Source organism: Polyergus mexicanus, unplaced genomic scaffold, assembly GCF_030449975.1.
Source record: "Polyergus mexicanus isolate NDT 795.1 unplaced genomic scaffold, iyPolMexi1.0 SCAF_11, whole genome shotgun sequence".
In the NCBI taxonomy this organism is placed as follows: domain Eukaryota; kingdom Metazoa; phylum Arthropoda; class Insecta; order Hymenoptera; family Formicidae; genus Polyergus; species Polyergus mexicanus.
In genome coordinates this window covers 9441408-9463945 of record NW_027223331.1, presented here as the reverse complement: position 1 = coordinate 9463945, position 22538 = coordinate 9441408, and the positions used below count along the sequence as shown (strand labels likewise).

Genomic DNA, 22538 nt, shown 5'->3' with positions numbered 1-22538 from the left:
AAATAAATATATATTAAAAATAGATAAAAATTTTAGGAACAAATCAACGGAATATCGAGAAATAACGAAGTATTTCTGCGCGTGAATTCGCGAGTATGCGCCAATGCACAGAAGATTGCGAACGAAGCCGAGGAATGTCTGGGATTCGGAGACGCGTTCGATAATCTATCATTAGATGGATCGTATAATCAAGAACGGAATAGTCATTTAAAGTATTTCTTTCAAAGATCAGGAAATAATTTTTTTTATATATCGAATCTCTTTCATTATTAGAAAACAAAAATAGACTAACTCGAACAAAATATAAGATCGGATATATTTTTAAACAATATTTTTCCTTATTTTCAAGTTCCAAATATTGTACATTTCACACGTGAGACGTTCTATATACAATATGTACGTAACAATCGGGGCAATCGAGAAAGCAGATGCGAGAGGGGAAGAGTGAAAAAGAGGAGCGGACGAAAATTTGCGCGAAACCTAAAGGACAACTTTCCTTCGCTACACAGGTTACACACCGCGCTACAAAACAGATACACATTTATTCGCGGAAACTTTCGAATGTCAGGCGAGGGGATAGGGATGAAGCGAAACGACAACGTCCATCCCTCGCCAGGAGGTGGTAGAAGAAGATAAGACGGAACGGAAGTTCTTCTCCTCGATCTTCTCCCTTACAATGTATGTTTCCGCACACCCTAAATACATAAACATCCAATACAACACTGAGCTTTCATTCCCATAGTCAGGATACCGACGACGTGAGATACGCGTTCAAAAGTACAAGACGTGTAGGGTTTGCTCAAGCTATCACAAAACAAAGCGTTGAAAGGGGAACGTTTGCAAACGCAAATTCCTCGTGCAAATATTGAACAGGTATTACACGAAGAGATTAGATATAGAAAGTAATTTAGAAAGAGATACAGTTTGAAAGAAAATTAAATAATAAAACATATATTATAATTATACTTGCTATTAAATGATATGATATTAAAAAATAAGACTCCTTAAGGAAATATCAAAAAGGTGTTACTCGAAAAGATCAGACGAGATTTAGAAAAAGATAATTTTAGAAGGATAATTATAAAAAAAAAATAATGAAATAATATAATATATTATATACTATATAACTATACTTGTTATAAATAATATGTAAATTGTAAATAATATGATAAATAATAAAATTAGAATGTCAATTTCGTTTAATATATAATGTTATTATACGTAACTACTGTTATTTAAATGATTTTTCTTTATTCTATTTAATATTTTTTTAATATGTCCAAGATTAATATCTGCGATTGCAGATCTTTCAACAAAATTTCCCCAACTTGTTTAAGAAGTTACATCAGCGAGTATCGTCGAGACAGTCCTAAACAATGGGTCAAGTAAGGATGCTTTCAGAGAGAAGAAACACTCGCGAGATGATACGGGTGAAAAAAGAGATACCGTCAGCTACGGGCCATCTTGGACCTACGCGAGACGACGCGAGACGTCGCGACGCCAGGATAATACATCACCGACGTTGAGATAAAAGTTCGCGTTGCGCTCATTGCCGCGAAATATGATAGGAAGCGTACAGAATAGAAATGAACATGGTTGCGGTAGCTGTCGCGTAAACAATATATTTTATCGCACATTTGCGCGTAATTATGAGCCGCAGAGTATCGTAATATGAAATGGATGAATCATGATAAGATCTAATTCTAATTTACAATATAACAATTTTTTTTTTTGTATAAAATTAAATCAATTATACTTTTTACATTCAACACATTTTATATTTTATACAAAAATACTCCCTTTTTACTTTCTACAAATCTTTTTACTTAATTGAACTAAAATTAAATCGAAAATATCATCATAAACAAGTAAATATTTTCAAATGTGACTTCTCATTCTTGTAATAAATAATTTAAAAAAAAAAACTAAATCTTTTAAATATTCTTTCGCTCATATCTTTTCTATCATATTATCATGCAACACTTTATACAAAATCTTTGTATCGAAGGAATCTCTTTGTGTAAGCATATAATAAGACTACAGTTATTAATTTTGCGAAAAGACTGCAATAGCAAATAATAGGCGATAAATGAATGATAAGAGAAAGGACTTATCGTCGAGTACAAAAGTGATATCTAATAATAGAGAGAATCAAATTAACATCAATTAGTAAAATAACTACTAATATCGCGCGCTGATTCGTGCTTTTCAAACTGTCTTGAAAGTAAGATACCAATTAGCGAAAGAAACAGTGTTTCGCGCGATAAAAAAAAAGACAAAGAAACGAAGTAGAAAATAATCCGTGTATTATCGTCGTAATACAATGTGATTGTGATTGCAATAACTCTCCACGATTTGCCTTATGTAACGAAACTTTTTCAAAGATAAATTCTGATCGATTACAGTAGGCATGATTAACTATTGCGATTAAATTTGGAACATGGAAACGAGAAATGAATTATGAAATTGTCTTTTTGTATTTTCCAATCAAACAGAAAGAGACACTCCTCACAAAACCGTAGCTGTATTTGAAAACGTAATTTCAACTAAATTTATAATATAAAGTAATAAAAATTTTTAATTCAAGAGAGATTGTCGTTATCTTTCAAAATTCACATCAAAACTTAATAATTGACATTCGAAAGAAACATTTGTATTAAAATTATATGCATTAAACGTGAAATTAAAAGATACTTCTTATTTATATTAGTCTGCTTATTATTTGCATTATTCAACCTCAATGCTTTGATATCTATATATCGAGTAAAAAAAAAGAGATAATTGTTAATTTTTTCGCGGATCATGAAATAGCACAAATTTTTCTTTTTCAGACATTTTTCGATGTCGACGAATATGTTGGTGTTTTCTTTAATCCTCATTCTTTCGGCTATTATTTTAGTATCTTCGAAATTTTTTGCAAATTATTATCTGGCGATCAATTGAGCAGGAAATTAATAAAGGGTCTTATTTTGATAATATCGGGGCGTGAAAAGCGGTAAAATCACAAAATATACGATACGTCGCGCGTAAATAAAGTCCGACCATTTATAATGCAGAGTAATGCGTGTTTAAATCGCCCCATATAATCCGCACGATCCGGAATGTATTATAAACGCATGCCTATACATGAACACATATACATATACGCTATCCAATAGATTAGTTTACATTACAGAACAATAAAAAAAAAATAATAATAAAAAAAAACATTAAAAGTTTACAGAAAATAGAAATAAAACGTAAATTTCATCTATTACATACAAATTTATTTACGTATCATAGAACCAAATATTTTCAAACTTAGTTCTATTAAAATATGAATAATCCCGCGAAAGAAACTGTAAATATATTTTTTCGGATTTATTATTCAACATAAAAAAAAAATATACATATATAAATTATAAAAATTAATGGAAAAAAATTCGAAAAATAATATAATATTAATATTATAATAAAGGAAAAAGAAAATAATTTCAGATGATTCAAAAGTCAATCTCTTCTCACTATTGATCGATATGCATATATACATGCCCTATCACAAATGACACGAGCTTTGCAGATACGCGCGAGACAAAAATCAGATAGAGCAATTAGCGTATAAGCGATAAATTAGAATCAAGCTAAATATGACGATCTCGCGTATCATTCATGTATACATTAACTCAATCATCTATGAGTATTAACCATGAGCTTGTTTAAAATTACATAGTTCATCCCTCTAGCCGATTGCAAGCAAACAATTGGTATGTATAATATAAAGCGTATCATTTTGTGAAAACTCGTAAATAATTAAGAGTACTGACTTTATTTTCAATAATTCTACAGTTTTTGATAAATTGGATAAATAGTTCTGTTAAATACAAATAAAAAAAAAGATCAAATAATAATTAGAACTCTTAATACATAGAAAATGCAAGAATATGCTCGATACTATAGGATGGTTTTAGAATAAATAGAATTTTCAAAAATCGACTAGCACCTCGTAGGTAGATACGTAACAGTATGTGTGTTTATGTATGTCAATATTTCTCGTATGAAGTAAATTATTGAAAGTATATGAAAAATTATTTAATACTTCTAATAATTAAAAAAATTAAAATTATACGAGCATTATTTCGGAATAAACGGAACTCGCGAAAATTGATCACCTTCGTATAAATTTTTCGAAATAAATTATTTAAAAAATATTTTAATATTGCTTATAGTTAAAACTCTTTAAAAAAATACACGAATATGCTTAAAATTATAGAAAAACTATTTTAATAGACTAATAAATTATATTTTAGAATAGATAGATTTTTTAAAAATCAATCAGCCTGTCACATGGACACTCGATATATGTGCGCGCTTGATCGTGGCTGTTCTACTTTAACGTTCTTTCCTTTTAGATATAGAACTCTTTTTTCTATAACTTATGTTGAATTATAAATCTTTGAAAATCGGATGAGAAATGAGAAGAAAAATATCGCGGAACAGAGCAAGATTGAGGCATTTTCATTACAACGACTACAACTATTTGTTTAAACTATCAAATATTACAACTGTCGAAAGTAAAATCAGAACTTTACACACACGAAAGGAGACAGCTCAGGAATGAATGGCTGATCAAAATTGCATGCTTATGTCAGCAATAAATATTTAAAATAAAATAATTTTTATATTTTAATCTGTTATAAAAGATATTGTAAAAAAATTGCAATAATATCATAAAAAATAAATTCTATGAATTTCTTATAATAATTTGAGAGAGAGAGAGAGAGAGATATGTCAATGTACATTAATTATTCCTATGTTAATCATTATCATTATGTAATATAACGTAATGTGAAAATCGTGAAAATATAAATAGATGAAAAATATATCTCACTTTTGACACATTTTTAATATAATTTATATATATATATATATTGTATATATATTACTAAAAAAATATTTTTCAGTGTAGATATCTCTCATCGTCAATATATAAATGTAAAAGAATAGAAATTATTATATTACACAATCGTATCAACTCGCAGCTAGATATATTAAATATAAAATAATAATGATTATAATTATAGACTCACCAATTATTGTCCCGCTGTTTTCTTCCGATGACTCATGTGATTCATCTTTCTATCCAAAATGCTTTGAATATTAATAATCGATGATCTATCGCACAAGTAATTGAAGTACAGTCGACTAGATATCAGTTATTGTCACACACGGTTAGGTAAGTTTTGATACGATTCATCAAGATGTTCAAAATTCGACGATTGCACGATATTTTCAGAGATGTATTTATTTATTTATTTAGATGTTAACAATTACGCTTTGATATACTTTCGATCGGATATCGATTATCGGTATACGTGTATATTCGCACCAGTTGCATTCGCGCAATCAATAATCGCCCGATACTTTTATTCGGCACTCCCGCCGATCCATCTGTTGTATCACATTCGTTATATTCCATTCGTTGTGCGTCACACTATTCGCTATCATTCGTGGCAGTTACATTAGAACACACGGTACAATCACGATGTATTTCGTCCGAAATCCTTCACTATACACATAGGAAATAGCGAATACGCGTAATTATCAAAATCGTTCGTCGATCGAAAAGTAACTGCGAATGAATATCGTGTACTTTGATTTCGTTGTACGTACGCGCAAAGTTAAGTTTTCTAGAGGCAAGTAAAATATAACATCTCCGGCGAGCGCGCGCTGCGAGATAGATCGACGTTGACTGATCTAGTACGTTACGTGAAGTTGTGTATATAACTCGAGCTCGCGTCTCCCCCCCCCCCCGCCGCTACCACCGGATTCCAGGAATCGGCCGGCGAGTCTCCGCGTTATCTGTTTTCTTCGAATAGCTACGCTTCTCGCGGTAGCTATGTTTTTGGAGAAGAACATACTTATACTTTTCGCTGCGTATTTTCACAGATACTATAGATGATTTAGTAACAAACGTTTCTACGAACGAATAACATTTCTATGTTCGTCGAGGAAAGGAACTCAACGTTACCTGCGATTCATACATATCGATTAAATATCAATTATTTGATTATAATCGCTTGACCTTCTTCGCTCTTAAAAAAAATTCGACTACTCGCGACGGTTGCTACACAATGACTAGCGGAAATGCGACGCGACAGGGGTGCCAATTGCCGCGGTCTCATTGCCAAATTTAAAACGATAAAAATCAAACATTAATACTATTGGATCTAATAAAATTCCCATGATTACGACAAAATCGAAATAAATGTCCGATATTCTATTTTAGCAAAAATTTAACCTTATTCGTTCGCGAGAGAACAAATTGCTCAAGTACGTCAACTGCATGATAAGTTTCTTACCGATATTCGATGACGCGATATGACTATATATTCAACGATTACGATTTGAATATCAGTGATTCCTCTTTCAATCGGAAAATGATTGTTGATATAATATTTTCATTTCTATTTGATTTCTACGCTAGTACGGCAAATAAGATAGCGTTTTAGACAGCCCGAGCTTGCGTCCCCCTCTACCAATTCTAGGAATCATCCGGCGAGTCTTCGTGTTTTTTTTTTTTTTTCTAGCATGCTTCGCCGTAGTACGTATTTTATTTTCGAGTGAGAAAAGTATATGTTGCTGTTATATTGGTTATATTATATAAATCTAGTTTTTCAAAAACTAGATGCACGTACGAATTCCAGGAATGTTCCTACGTTATATTTTATCAATCGCCAAAAATAATAACTTATATAATATATGTATAATTAATAATAATTATTTATTCATCGACAAAGCATAATAATCGCATTATGAATATTAAATATCGAGTATTAAATATAATATACAGGATGTTCTCCAGATCGGATCAATGAAACTTCAGGGTCTTATAGGAAATTGAATTTGGAACAAAAAAGTTCCGATAAATATATAGATCCGGCTAATAAACTTCGAAAAATTAGATTTTTCGATAATTTTTAAAAATAGCTTCAAAAATCTTCATTAATTTGAAAAAAAAAAAAAAAATAACGAAATAAATCTGATGGGTAATTAAATAACAAACTAAATTATACCAGTTTCATTTAATTCTTTAATAAGGCTATTTTCGAAAGAAAATAAACTCAAAACAAGGAAGAAAAGCAGAAACTTGAAGAAAAAAATCACCTTTCGATGGTCTCTGTATAAACACTCGTGCAAATATTGCAAATGCAAACATAAAAGTGTTCTTATCAAATTTTGATCATAACTAATTACTTACAGAGAGTTTATTAGTATAACTTTTTAATGTTTCCGGATCTATGTTTATATAGGAACTTTTTTGTTCCAAATTCGATCTATAAAACTCTAAAGTTTCATTGACCCTGATCTGGAACACTGTATAATTTTGAATAATAGTTTTTTCAATAATTGTTTCGACAATTGTATTATAAATTTGAATATCAATATTTATTTTTTGTGATAATTAATTTGATAATAATTACATCTTTCATTTCTCTCTCTCTCTCTCTCTCTCTGCTGTTATCAATGGTCAGCATTACTTTATAATTGCAAAGAATAACTTATCTTATATAAGCTATCTAAAATTATTAATTCCCTTTGCTTCCAAAAACAAAGCACTCGACTTGTTGCATATATACAATCCAGGTACAACATTATCAACATCAATGCTTATGACACGAACTAGGGAATTTTAATTAACGAAAAATGCTTTGACTGGCGAATTACAAAATTGATAGCAAACTGAGCAAAAGAGAGAAAAATTTTTCTTTTCTGACTTCGTGCAATACGATAGAGTAGCTCGCGGCTTCAAAGAAATTAATAAAAGGAGCACCTGTGAAAGAGAGAGGTACTGCATTAAAAAATTATACAGACATCTTCTTATGTATAAACAAGTCCAATTCGCTCATCGGTATAATATTGCAACATTTTTCTTTTGTCTTCTTTGTTCATTCATTTGCATTTCGCTTATTGCAAGCTGAAATCCAATTTTAGTTTCCATCTGATGAAATTATGAACGCGCTACCTTTTAACAGAGCTAAAAAGAAGCGCGATACTTGCGATTTAATTAAATCGTGAAATATGACGACCAAGCAGTGGCAATTAAGTACGCTTTTAGCGAATCTAGCGATACCAATTTACCCTTCCATGTCGTACACCGTGAGCACTTATCTCGTATTCTGGGATACAACTTATCCCGATGACCACACATGTCACTTCCAGGATTGCAGTTTGCACACCACACCATATGGACATACTTAAAGATTTAATTATCAAGCATGCACGCATCAAACCAAATTCATATTTGGATCATGCACGATTAATGCATCAAAGAATAATAAGTTGAGAGAAAAATAAATAGATCATGCGCCGGTTAAAGCGCGATTTAATTGGGTCGCAACTGTAATTCACATTCATCATTTGTAGCACAACTTTCTTTATAATAGATAAATATTTTAATTATGTAGCTAAGAGTACATAAATTGTTGCTTGTTAAAATTGCAACACTATATATATATTATTAGTTATGAATTTAATCTTTTCTTGTTTCTCTGTTTAAAAATAATAATTTTAATTTCGTATTTATTTTTTGATATAATGACAAAAATAAAAAGCCAAACCCAACAGCTGTCAAAAAACATTCATCCATTAATATTATATGTGTGGTGTCGTAGTTTTATTTTAAATTATGCCGTGCGAAAATTGTGTACAAGACAATATGAAAAAATTTTCAGTAAAATTTTTTCCCCTTTTCATTTGTCCAACTCGACATTAGCTACAGTCGAGTTAATTTTATTATTATAACGACGAATGTTGTTAGCGGTTAACATGTGCGAGTAAGAGCGCGTAATTCCGGCCGGAGAGATTAATAATGGTATTCTGAACTTGAGATCTGAATTTCCAGTCCGCGCTTTCACTGTCAACATTGTGTTGTTGTCCGCGTGTTAGTTATGCACAAATTGCAGTTGTTAAAAATTTATTAAACACGTTTCTAACGCGTTCTCGATGCTCAAGAAAACGCACAACTTTACATAAGTTCGCATACTAATCGCTCAGTACATATAAAAGACAATTATATCGTCTTCCCGTTCATTTCGACAAGACAAATGATAAAATAGAAGAAGAAAAAATCAAACAGAATAATGTAATTTATCATGAAACAACTGTCGCATTCGTAACTTGTATAATTTTCTGTTTGTTTTTTTATACACGATAATCTAAGAAAATTAGAGATCGAGTAATAGATAAAATTATGTGCGTATTCTAAACATTCGGAATAATACTTTGCCATAAAATCGTGGAATGAGTTTCAAAGCCGATTTAAAAATATAATCGCATCATTTTTCACATGAGCGGTCGACGTGTACGACAAATGTTTTTATAATACACCTCCATTAAAATTTTATCATATGCAGATCATAATATGAGTGTAAAGTAATGCGATGTGTATATATTCTTTCTCATTCCAATTTATATAAAAATAATTTAGAGAGATTCGCGCATGCGCCCACACACACACACACACACACACACGCGCGCGCGCGCGCGCGTTATTCAGCTGCCTGTCTTATTTAAAACATTACCGATTATATTAAATCAATCTTTAATATTTATAATAGCGTGATAAAGACGTGACATAATAATGATGTGATTTTAATTAGTATTAGTGCGCAAGATATCTGTCTCTCCGGATCGTGAATCCGGATATTTTTAACAAGGATCCGACTTACGAATATCGAATTACTTTGCGGAAGATTAAAATCGTCGCCTAACGAGGTCGGCTGGTAGAATAAATCTATCTCAAAGATCTCCACACCGCGCGTGTTACAAAGGAATGAAAAGGAAGAAAAAAGTGAAAGAATGATCATTAGAACGAGCGGCGATAAAAAAAAACAGGCCAGAAGGGCTCAAAGCAGATATTAGTCAAGACGAGGATCTGCGCAAAGATCAAAGGAAGGTGAGCTAATATACACATGCGTAATATCTAGCGCGTTTATTACCAGAAGGACGATTATTTCTATCTATTCATCTTGGCAAAAATGTAAAAAATGACGAAACACGAGAGAAGCGACCAGACGCGTGGCTTTTTCACAGATGCGGTTAATTCTTTGACCACAAAAGATATTAGATTTGTGTTCCCTATCACAAACTGTAATCTTTGATAACATAATATAATATTACTAACTAATAAATACGCGTACTTATATAGCATGGAAAAAATTAAGACCCTTCAAGTTAATGTATGATCCAAAATACTGGAAAAAAGCATGTACAGTAAGAAAGCTGGATCGTCAAAATGGCAAAAATAATATAAGATTTGTATAATTATAATTATAATTTATATTATATAATTTATATTAATTATGATTTTATTGAAAGATTGTGAAAATGACATGACAAAAAGTATTGCAAAACTATCGATTCCAAATGAAAAATTCTCTGTTTTATGAATAAATTATGTAAGAGAGATTATTACTAAGCTCACACACATACACACATTAAAAGAATTACATTTTGTTATCAGATATTCAATCTAGCAGTAAAATTACAGATATTATATCAGACGTTCGATTTAACATTTGTAATAGATGCAATCCTAGCGTGTATCGAAGATTTTTCAAGAAAGTACAAGGGAACTAGAGAAATAACACCAAATGATAAGTTAAAGAAAAAGATAATATGGCACATTGACATAGCCATTGTGTTTTCATCGTTGACCCATTTGCGGGCGTAAATAATCTCATTAAAAATTTATTAATCACGATCGAGAACGCGAGGACAAAAGAGCAAAAAAATTGATACTATATACATGCATTAGCCGACGCGCCCCGTATGTTCGTTACGAAATAGGATAACTTTATCTACTTACCTCTACGAGAGTGATGAGAATGATGAAGAGAGGCGGCGGGCAGCATGTGTAGTGATCGGCGTAATACTTTCGGTCCCGTTCCTCTGTAAGGAATTCATCGCCGATCATGCGGACCATCCTGAAAACACAAACATATTGCAATGATTGAAAAATGTGATGTTTATGATCTGCGTATTAAATGCCATACAGAATGTGTGATGGTTTAATATTTAATAAATAAAAAAGATAAATAATATATATATATATATATTTCATTTAATTTATATATATCTGTCTCAACATGTAGACAAATCTTGATGGAATATAGAGTATTTTTTAATATGAATTATATTCATAATTTCAATAAATCTTGCATTTATTGATGATGTAATAATCCGCATATCATAGAATAGCAATTATTTTTGTTAGGATATATGCATGTAAATTGAAGTCTTATACACATTATATACATGCAGGGAAGCATTTATTGAATGCAATACATAATTTTCCGTTAATAATCGGTACGGAGTATAAGAATATATATATACATATATTCCCGCACAAACATCATTATATATATTAACAAATAATTGATGTTTCGCCGGATATAACGAACATATTCGATGGGATCAAATATGTTTTTCAAAATGAAATTCATAATAGTATTTTATTTATGCTATTCCTGATAGCGGAATAGCATACAGCCAATAAACGCGATCGGATATTTCCAATTAAATTTTGCCATAGTACTTCACTTCAAAATAGAAGTACTCGACACGGAAAATAGCCCGCAACGCATGCAATCGAACCTTTTGAGCCAAATTTCGCGAAATGACTTCGTTTACATGTGCGTCAGGCATTAAAAAATAAAAAATAAAAAAAAAATCCATAAATTGGATACGTAGTCATTCTCGCAAAGTAATCTACGCATTTGCCTGAAGCGTACGCTCATCCTTTACCGAAATAACTTTTGCACTTTCGAAAATAGTTTTTTAATCGAACGAGAGAGAGCCGTAGCGTTTAATTACACCGTGTAAAATACGAGTAATTCAAAAAAGATCTAGCCGTTCTATTGTCTGTCGTTAATAACGAGATTTTGATTTACGAGAAATACTCGATGGATATATTCAAGACAGCGATCGGAAAAATAATTATACGTATCTACAATACTATCATTAATTTGAATCTTTTATCGATTGGAAATAACTCGATACAATAGCGCAGAACAAACAATAAAGTAACGTTATCAGTTTGAAAAGCATCTTTTCGTTGATAACAACGCCGGCTGGCGTAACGCTATTGTTGTTACGATTCTACACTGCATTTACCAACGAGCGAACACTCGCAGTAGGACGTACACGTAATCGGTAAACGCTCAGCCGCAGTAACGAGCTACATTCAAGTAATTAAAAAACAAAAAAATTGGTCCGACTTTTAAAACACTCGTTGGATGCGGCATTCGCAGTGAACTGAAATTGGTAACATAATTAAGTTTAATTAATGAGAATATAATTGGATGGAGTTTTAAATTTACGAAGCTATTTCTACAACAGACACAAAAGTATAAACACAAAAACTTAATGAGTACAGAAACAGACAAACGCCACGAAGAAAAAAAGCATGTAATTGTATTTCTGGTGATGAACAAACGAGAAATTTACGAACTAAAAGTAATGTGGATAACGGTGAGTGTCACGAAAAACAGTCAAGTAACAATTTATAAATAAAAAAAAAAAAAAAAAAAAAACTATGAAAATCAATATTTTTTAATCATGTAAAAGACATGAAAATAAAAAATTATTCGTACAAGTAAGATTTTATAATTCTTTTTTTAAATTTTGTTTGAAAAAAGTTCAATTTTTTTCACCCCACCCCCCCACCCCGTCTTCTCTCTCTCTCTTTCTCTCTTTTCAATGGAATGTAACGATCAAATTCAAGATTGAGCACAAAAAGAGACAAAAAAGTTTTGTAGAAGCTTGTAAGGCTTAAGAAATTAATTCGTGGATTCTCTAAATAATATTCTCGAATTAATCGGCGACTTTTGTAGCAATTTTAATGCTACGGCACGTTTCCTTAATTGTCGCCAGGGGTAACAAAATAATGAGGAATTAACTTCGGCGAATTTTTTGCCGGTCGATCCCCAAAGAAAGGAAAAACATTCTCGCGAACAATTACGCGCAAATTCTATGCTATCCATAGCCTTCATTATCTCGGAGTATTCTTTTCTTCTCATTTACGACTTTCATTACGAATGAACACGCCGGGCGAAAATATCGCCGGAAAATTCTTTTTCAGAACAGCGAACAACAATGAAAGACAACTCTCTGCATACAAATATTAGTTATTTCTTGGCACATTTCAATTCTCAATACTCTTCATAGTTATCAAGTCACTTTAAATTTAATCTTTATTTTTTAATAATACTGTTCTTATACCATACATGAAGCTATAAGCTATAAGCTTTTATACAAAACAATTACACGGTTATATAACTCTATGACATAACAAATAAATATATATATAAGTGTATACAAATAATAGGTACTTCACATCTCGTAGTCCGATTTGTGGTTAAAGCAAAAATCACATTTTAGCGCCATTATTCGATTTTATCTTTATCTCTTTTCTACAACTCTCGCTTGAGACTATTCGCACGAGATATTTACTTTGATGATACTAAGTACCCTTTGAAACATCATATAATGGACTGATCTATATTGACGGATGATACGCATGATCTTACACGATCTCTTTTCGAACTTTTCTCCGCTTTACCAATAAAATAACTTTTACATGCCTATTCCATTCCTTTCCCGGTCTTTCTGTCGGCTCTTTCATCCTTATTCTATTGGCCATCTTATTTATTTGCCAATCTCGAAGAGAGACCACTGCGATTTATTTGAGATAAAATGTCGGTCCAATAAATAACGTCGACGGTGCTCTCTATAGAGAAACGTGAAAAAGACGGCCCTTCAAAAAATAACTTCGCATACGTTAAGTAAAAAATAAATTAAATGTAAACGCAATCTCACATTTTAACAAGATAAATCTCACTTGAAGCTGTATTTTGCTCATTTCAAGCTACAGAAAAAGATAGTGGTTTTGAAAAAGTAACTGAAATTAAATCCAGCTACCTTGTTATAGTTCCATTTTAAAATAGCGATATAACGAGAGAGAAAACTTCGAATAACCACGCTGGCTGCAAGTTGCATAAAAAAAAAATTTATATAAAATTATATAGCCTGCTTCATGGATGCATTTTGAAAGCGCTCCTTATTTTTCTTGCTTTTATTCGTTTCAATCGCGACGACAATGACAATGACGGACGATAAGACAATGCACGAGATGAGGGCGACGGTTAAGCCTATAAACGACGTCGATAAATCGATTGCGCTGATCGCGGGCCGTAAAAAAACCAATATTATGAGGGTGGGTAATAAAAAAACTGGATCTAAAAATTCGGACGTGAAAATCGCGAAGGGAGGGTGAAGACCACACGGAAAGATGATGCGTCGCGTATAGGCGCCCTTATACAATATATACCCGGCCCCTTTCCGCGATGCTATCTCTCCTTCTCCCTCTTGCGTAAAAGTGTGGAATATATAATTACGAAGAAATATTAGCCCGTAACTCAGTTTATCCATAATATCTGCAACGTTTATGGCGTCGGGGAGATAAACCATCCCTCGTTCCGCTCTATCTGGTGGCGCGTGCGCCACCGCGTATCGCTTCGATTCGCTTCCAGGTTTCGTTTCGATTCCTCGCTGGCGAAAGATGTGAGCGTGAATATCTGTTCACATCGAATACCAACAGCTACTTGAACTTACGTGACAAGCGGCGTGCGCCAACACCGCGATCTATAGATCGGCTATTAGTCGAGGCACGAGTGTTCGTGACATCTTGCACGTTAAAGTAAACGATTTGCAGAGTTAAATTTTGTTATAAATGTAAAAGTACAAGTAACTAAATCGAGGTTTTAAATTTCAATTTATTTCAACCAGCAAAGGGAAAATTTATCTCTCGTTAGCGTTTTTTTTTTCAGCAAATTATATATAAACTTTAGATAATGTAATTAAATTGATTAAAAAAATATTTATATATATATTTACTGATATAAAATACTCGATATTATATATATTGTATGTCTGATATTTTTCAATAAATTTTATAACAATAACTTATGCAATATTGCAATATATTGCAATATATAAACTTTATTCTTCGTTATTAATTGATGTAATATGTAAAAATAAAATTAATTTACTTACAATAAGAGACAGGAATTATATATATTTTGTTCAAAAAAGTTCATGTGTAAATTCGTAACATAATTTGAATTAAAAAGAGCTTCTCTTTGTTCACATCGTCTTTATTTTACAAATTTGCGCTTGCTCAGCAGAAATTTTTATTGGACGGTACTTATATAAAATGCAACGAATATAAAAAAAATTAGAGTTATGAAAAAATAAATGTAAAATATACATCGGATATATTTATGTCGCTACATTATTCAAGCTTTATTAAACATTCATTAAACAGTTTCAACTAATGAAAATCTGTGTTTGTAATGAATATGTTATTTTCATGTCATAGCGATGTAATCGCGACAATATCCGCGCCAATTAAAAAGCATCAGTGCGAAAACGTATTTTGCATGATGTGCGCATCATCGGATATATAATATATGCGAGGAGAGAATATATATATATTCATACAATATAATGATATTAGATACCTTATATCTCATCGATGCAGGCACATTAATCCCTTTAATTACCCTATCTCATGTTAATGGAAATCTGTTATCGTACTCTGTAAATGTATAATTTATCACTAAAAATTGCGCGTCGGAAACACGTATGACAAATCTTTTATAATAATTTTTTTTCAATGTGATAATATCCGCAGCGATCATAAAATGTTAATCTTTAATTTGTCTTGCTAATTGTGCACATTTTTTAAAACTAAAAGTTACTTTTTTAGGACACGCTAAACAGCATAGAAAAGATTTTCATGAAAACTTGAAATATGTTGAAAAGAGAAATAGCAGGAAATGTATATTACAACTATATCTACAGAAATACACAATTATTATTAAAATTAAAATCGCGCAAATCTGCACTAGATTACACATTAAGAGTTAGCTAAGAGAAAGATACATTATATTGCATTAAAACAACGAGTAGCATTTTCCGCCGACACAAAAAAAAAACACGAGAAAAGGAGAAGGAGACGGGAAATTTTCCTTCTGATGTAAAGGTCTACTAACACGGCTAACTGTTCGCGGTAAACGCACACTTAATTGCCGGTGTACCGCGCGAGACACATTGTAGATCGCACGAGCGATTTCCAATTAGCGATATGACTGATATACCAGGGTTCAAGGAAACGGGTCGAGAAAGGGGTCGTCCGCGCGTATGAAGCATCGACACGAAGTACAGGTGGTTAACATGCACACTCAACATCTGTAGCTTGTAGGTTGAAAGGAAGAGAGAAGGAGAGAAAGAGGAGAGCAAGGCAGAGGATGAGGATGAAAAGAAAGAACGGGAAGAGAGTGAGAGAGAGGAACCAAAACATTGGAGAGAAAGAGGGAAAATCGTTTCAAGGATACTGATTAATTACACTAGCGGGGTGTGTCGTGGCTTGTCTGTTGGCCTCCAGAATTGCAAACGAGCTGTGCGTTGAATTGATTCAATGCACCGGAGTGTGTCGAGGCGAGCCAAGAATTTCGAGGAAAAAGTCCGGGGCCGCGTGTAACGAGGACCTATTATGTGTTTATATCCGGGCTAACATTCAATTTCAGCGCCTTAATTACGAGGGATCGCGACAAAAACCGGGGGAACGATCCGCGGAATCGGGTGAATAATTCACTCGCGCGGACTTGATCTGAGACCACCTACCATTCGCGGTAATTAGCGCGGGCGGTTAAGGATAAGTCGATATTCTCTCGAGCCTGTTAAAAATTGCCAGTTATGGAAATTGTAAGAAGAAGAAACGGCGCGCTATCTTTATCAGGAAGTTCCGCCGAGTTATTCCCGTTCCAAGTTACAGTATAAATTTTATACGCTCCTTGAATTTTCAGGGTTTAATAAATGTGATTAAGGCATCCTAAAGAATCTAGCGACGAGCTACTACTCGCTCGATCCAATAATTACTATATAAGAAGAAGTAGAAACAAAATTAATTATGAAATTATTATAAAGTTAGTAAAGCAGTGTTGCAAAGAAGAGACATGGTGTACTTTAATCCTCCAAGCTCGAAATTATATAACCGAACGCTCCGTAAGTTTCATAACTAACATCTTTAGAATTCTGTAAGAGATGCTTTTCTTTTCTCTTATAATTAATGCAAAAATTTGGTTAAGTTATTAAAATAAAAACTCCATTTTATATGTTTAAAAATGTACAATAGAACTTCGATTCTTCGCAGAGTACGCATTTGTTAACAATTTAGACGATTCAGAATCAAATATTCTTGAAATTAGAGAAAATATATAACTTTTTAAATCTCTCCATTATATGCGTTGTAATAATTTATAGACGAAACATCGTATTTTATTATACCATATATCGTTTGCAAAAAGCAAAACCAGATCAGTAATTCATATATTGATTGATATGTAAGCAAATCGAATCCAACAAAATCTTTCTAACGCAGCATTTCTCATCTCATCGTTGATGCGACGTACTTTTAAAGAATGAAGCATTGTTCCGCCATCGCGTTATCCGCATACTGACATGATGAATATTCATAGATCGCAGCGCGCGCATCCATTTGTCACTCCTTTCAAAGAGTTTTCGCGCCATGTCATTTTCGTAATGTAACATTTCTCGAATACGTTTATTCTACGCAATAAACGCTGCCAGAAAAAATTCAATTGCATCTTCTTAAACTGTTAACTCGATACAGAAAATTTTGATAACACTAGGATATTTTAAAATTATTTCCAAATAAATACATTGGAAACATTTTTTTTTGAAGAAGCGAAAAATATCTTCATATTCGATTATATCATTGTATTCATTATTTATTATATATTATCTATCTATTTATGTATAAAAAAATTATCTCAGAGATAATATCCTTATTCAGATCGCACGCGTCATGGCAGTTGTGCGACTTTAGCGCAGTGGCACGTGGAAAAGTGACTTTTCCCATTTTTCAGCGTCAGCGCAGCATCTCCGTCCGCTGGCAGCTTCCAAGACGAAAGGCGAAAAACGGTTACGACAACGATGGCGAGAATGTCCCAGGAGCTTTGCGAGCACAGCACACGCGATGTGTACGTGCAGATATGTGTATATGTGTGTATGTAATTTTATTGTTTCTACAGCCCGGCCACGGAAGCGTAGCGGCGCGCGAGCAACGATATTATCAAATTGGTTCCGCGAGTTTTCCGTGAGACGTTTCCGCAAAGTCGCCGGTCGAGGCGGAAAAGTAAGAAATTCACCCACACCGGAGCGGCTAAAGTAAGAGTCGGTAACGACCTTAACTATCTCGTCGAGATATCGCCTCTAATTACCGAACGGACAAGGAGCGGGTGCGTTTTGCTGCTTTTCAAAGTGATCGCGAAACTTTTGTCTTCTTTGCACCAAGCGGGTGCATCGCAAATTTTCATTACGCCTCGCCGTAACTTTAATATACGATTAATATAATTTGATAATATTTATATATTTTTATTGTTTGTAATCATAATTAAAAAAAAAAAATCAATTATAATTGGAATAAATTACTTAAAAAGTTTTTCGAGAAATTAATCAATTTTGTCATTGTGTGTTATACTGAATTTTCAATTAATTTCAGATTTTTTCTTTTTTTTTTCTTTTTTTTTTCATAAGTCGAAGAATATTTCCCTTGAGATAACAAGTGTTTCATTTCAAAAAAGAAAAAATTTAAAATATTTATACGAGGCTATATAGATTCCGCAAATATGTCTGACAAAATGGTATAAAACTTGACGGGAAGTTAGAGAGAGGTGGCAGCCTGGCGAAAGGGCGATCCGTCGTCGGTGCTGGACATCGCGTGCTTGTTGCTGCGTCGCTACCGTGTTAATACCGCTTTAATCTTACCGCGAGGGTAATATCACGCAAAGTCACGAAATCGAATCGAATGAATTCTTTAGAAGTTCATTTCATAAGTTATTACAACTCGGAAAGTAAAGAATACGCGATGAGTCGGCGTGAATTTCTGAAAACTTCGCGTGCGCTCGTCAAATTTTTTTCAAACTTTCCTGCCCACGCGTCAGTTAGTTTGGAAACACGTGGCTACGACAGCAAAATCACAATATCGATATCGTATCGTACAAGAAATACATATATATATATAGGTTTCTAAAGTATCGTGAAAACTTTCAATTTAAAAAAGCTGCTAAAAAAATGTAAAATTATATTAGACTTGTACAATCGTTCGTTTGTGAAATACATTATAACGGTGAATCATGAAAGTCATTAAATCATAACATTGAAAAATCTAGAACAAAAAAATGATTTTTCTTTAATACCAAATTGTCGAATATTTTTTTTCTATTAGAGGTGATATCGTAAAAGGGTTGTTTAAAATCGTGCGCGCTGCATATAGAGTATTTATGTTGCGAAAACAAATAAATCCTAGCAAGAGCGTAGAACGTGAATAAATAATTCCAGCGCGATATCAAGCTGCTACGTCGCACATATTGCTGCGGCGAGATTAAAATGTCATTTATCGCATGCGCGCAACGATACAAACAAAATTACGAATACGAATGCAAGGTACAAATAAATCATTTGTGATCTTTTCTCTTTTTTGGCAAATCTCATGCTTTTTCCGGTGCAGAGTACAAAGTTATATAATATCGCGGGATATATTCCACGTTATTATCCAGTGTAAAATGAGAAGATATTCCTTCGTACAACTTGATACCCGGAAAGATTGGATCAAGTGGCTTCGGCTAAGCTCGTTCCTTTGTAAAAATCGCTCAAGCGTATCCTTTCGGGACACGCGTACAACCCCCATACTCCGCTTATTCTATATTGTCTCGGCGCGAGAGATATCTCGAAGATAAGAATATATGAGAGCTCTCTATAGAGAGAGTTTGCAGAAAACTACACAAATTTTCGATAAATGGCGAAAAGCTATTAAATTGAGAGCTTCATTCTTAGTAATATTTTTTTATAATAAGATGTATATCAAAAATTCGTAACAACAATATAAATGAAAAATTGTAAAGGCAATTGTTTCTTTTATGTAAACAATTAAAAATTAAATTCAGCAAAATATGTGATATTTATTAAGAGATTTAAATATAACGCTGAAATATTAAGAAACATTCTAATATAATGAAGAATATAACGAATTGTCTGTTAATTGCTGTTTTTTTTTTTTTCTAAAAATAGTCAAAAATCGCGATGACAATCATGCATTTCTACCGAGAAAAATCTTTCTCAATGCCAATGTAACGAGACGACGGACGATCAAAAGGGAGAATCGAGTTCTCGATCGATCGTGCACGCTCTCGCGTGCAGATTGGGTATCGTACTGACAGAATGGAATAGAATATGGAAGGCGCCTATCGCGCGCACGCGGATATCCATCGCGCCGTGCACGTAAAGTGCATAAAAGCCGATTAGAGTATGGGCGGTACGAGCTCGTATCCGTCGCGTTACATATGTTCGTTTAATGCTTCGCGACGCGCGTCGAATCGAAAAAAGGAGCCCGCGTGATTGCCAGGAAAATGTGACTCGCCGAGTAGATTCTTCATTCTTGACTCATATATCCGATTGATAGATTCGGAACGAGAATCTCCATTTTGTTCGAATTCACAGAAAAGTCAAGAAAAAAAAATGATTCATTCAATTCCTATGTAGCGAATTTTGAATTTTATCGATAGAAAAGTACGAGATGAAATAATTAAAAAATTTATCAAATAGTAAAGTAAGATTACCGATTATATAATTACATTATCAAACAGATGGAAGAATAATATTCTTCAATTTCGATCGAAATTTCAATAAATTATGGCGTTCGCTATACATACAGACACGAATTATGTGTCGCCGCTGGGAGAATTTAATCCGTTATCGGATTTCCAGGTCTCCAGTCACCAGCGGTCACTACGATCATCCAGGTGGTCGGCACACCAGTGGCGAACGGGCAAGACGATGCGGTAAGGATGGGAGAGTGAGTGAGAGAGAGAGAGAGAGAGAGAGAACGAGGGACGAATACATAGGATGAATACGACGCTCTCTGATCACACGGATAGGGAATGGGAATACTACGCCACACGTGGCCGAGGAGGCATGAAATTGCGCTCAGGTCGCGGCATATTAGATTATTAGGAATCCACGCGCGAGTATCCGCCGACGTCGTCCCCGGCGGCTATTCCCCGTGGGAGCACGGGGCAAATTTCGCGATAAATCAAACGCGGCGGCGTCACGACGGCTACGGGTCCGTTGGGACAACGGAGAATTTTCGCCTGAGCAATCGTAAAATCGTTTGGCGAACGCAACGGCGTTCTAATCGGGCAACAGATTCGAGAAAATTTTATGTTTAATTTCGATTATTGAAAGTATACTATACTTGTATTTTCGAAAAATAAAATATTAATTATTTCAAAATAAGATCACTAAAAAAATCACTAAAAGAAGAATCATTAATACATCGCTCTCTATATCTGTTTTGGATATAATTGTTCGGAATTACGAGACGTATAATGATTTGCGAAATTTGTACCTGTATAAAAAAATATCTCCATTAGCTACAATATACTTTTATCATTATTATTATATCTGCACTAGCTACATTATTTATTTTATCATTAAGCTAACTGCAATTTTTAAGACCACAAGATGGTTGCAAATTTACAATTTCCAGCGTAATCAAAAGTTCAATGTATCGTATATCGTACGAATTATTTTTGTGGCGTACACTGCCACGCATCGTATTATCGCACTCAAATCCGCGCGAATTGCTGTCGTGAAAAGCCGAATAAAGCTCCAATTTTCACCTATAACCAAACTACATCGTAACCACTACCGAATTTATTAAACCGACAGACGATGGAAGCTCTCAACGAGAAAAAGTTGCGAAGTCACCGAGGAACGTTGAGGGAAAGAGCGACGGTTTTCGACAAGGACAACGAGGACGAAGACAAGCATCTCCCCAGAGGGGCGAGGATGGTGAAACAGACGGGGAAAGGACCTTCTTCACGGAGAAGGAAATTGACTTCTGGCAGATAAAGACGCGTGCTCGGACTACGGACGCTGTCGGTACTCTCGTCGTCGATGCCTCCGACGCTTGGTGCACGTTGTGCCATAAGCTCGTAAACGTACTTCGCTTCTCGGAGCTGCTCGTAAAAAAACTCGCTACATACGGTGCCGCACTTTCCCCTTTCGTCCTACTTTTCTTGCCCCGTCACGTTTTCCTATCGAGTTTATCTCCTTCTCTTTTCCTTTTCGTAACTGCGAGTACTCCGACTAAATCCTGCTAATATCTACCTCTGCCTAATCTCGTCGAAAATCCATTCTTACCCCCCAACAGAAATCGTTCTCTCTTCTTGTACAAGAAAGAACACAGAGAAAGAAGAGAATAGATAATATGGAGTGATGAGAAGATGATATATAGATATGGTAACAATTTTGAAGTAATAGTACAGTTTGTTAAGTAAATGTATACGTGACCGTTTAGATATCTAGATAAAGAATAAAAATAACAATCTCGTTTTTCGAAAATATGATTGAAG

General features: G+C 33.6%; 1 protein-coding gene across 1 annotated transcript in view; it reads right to left on the bottom strand.

Moving 5' to 3' along the window:
- The window catches only part of Stet (stem cell tumor), a 357711-nt gene that overhangs the window by 97684 nt on the left and 237489 nt on the right, over positions 1-22538 (bottom strand). The window contains exon 6 of the mRNA XM_070304381.1: positions 10847-10964. Coding sequence (XP_070160482.1) covers positions 10847-10964 — 118 coding nt within the window. The remainder of the gene's footprint in view (positions 1-10846; positions 10965-22538) is intronic.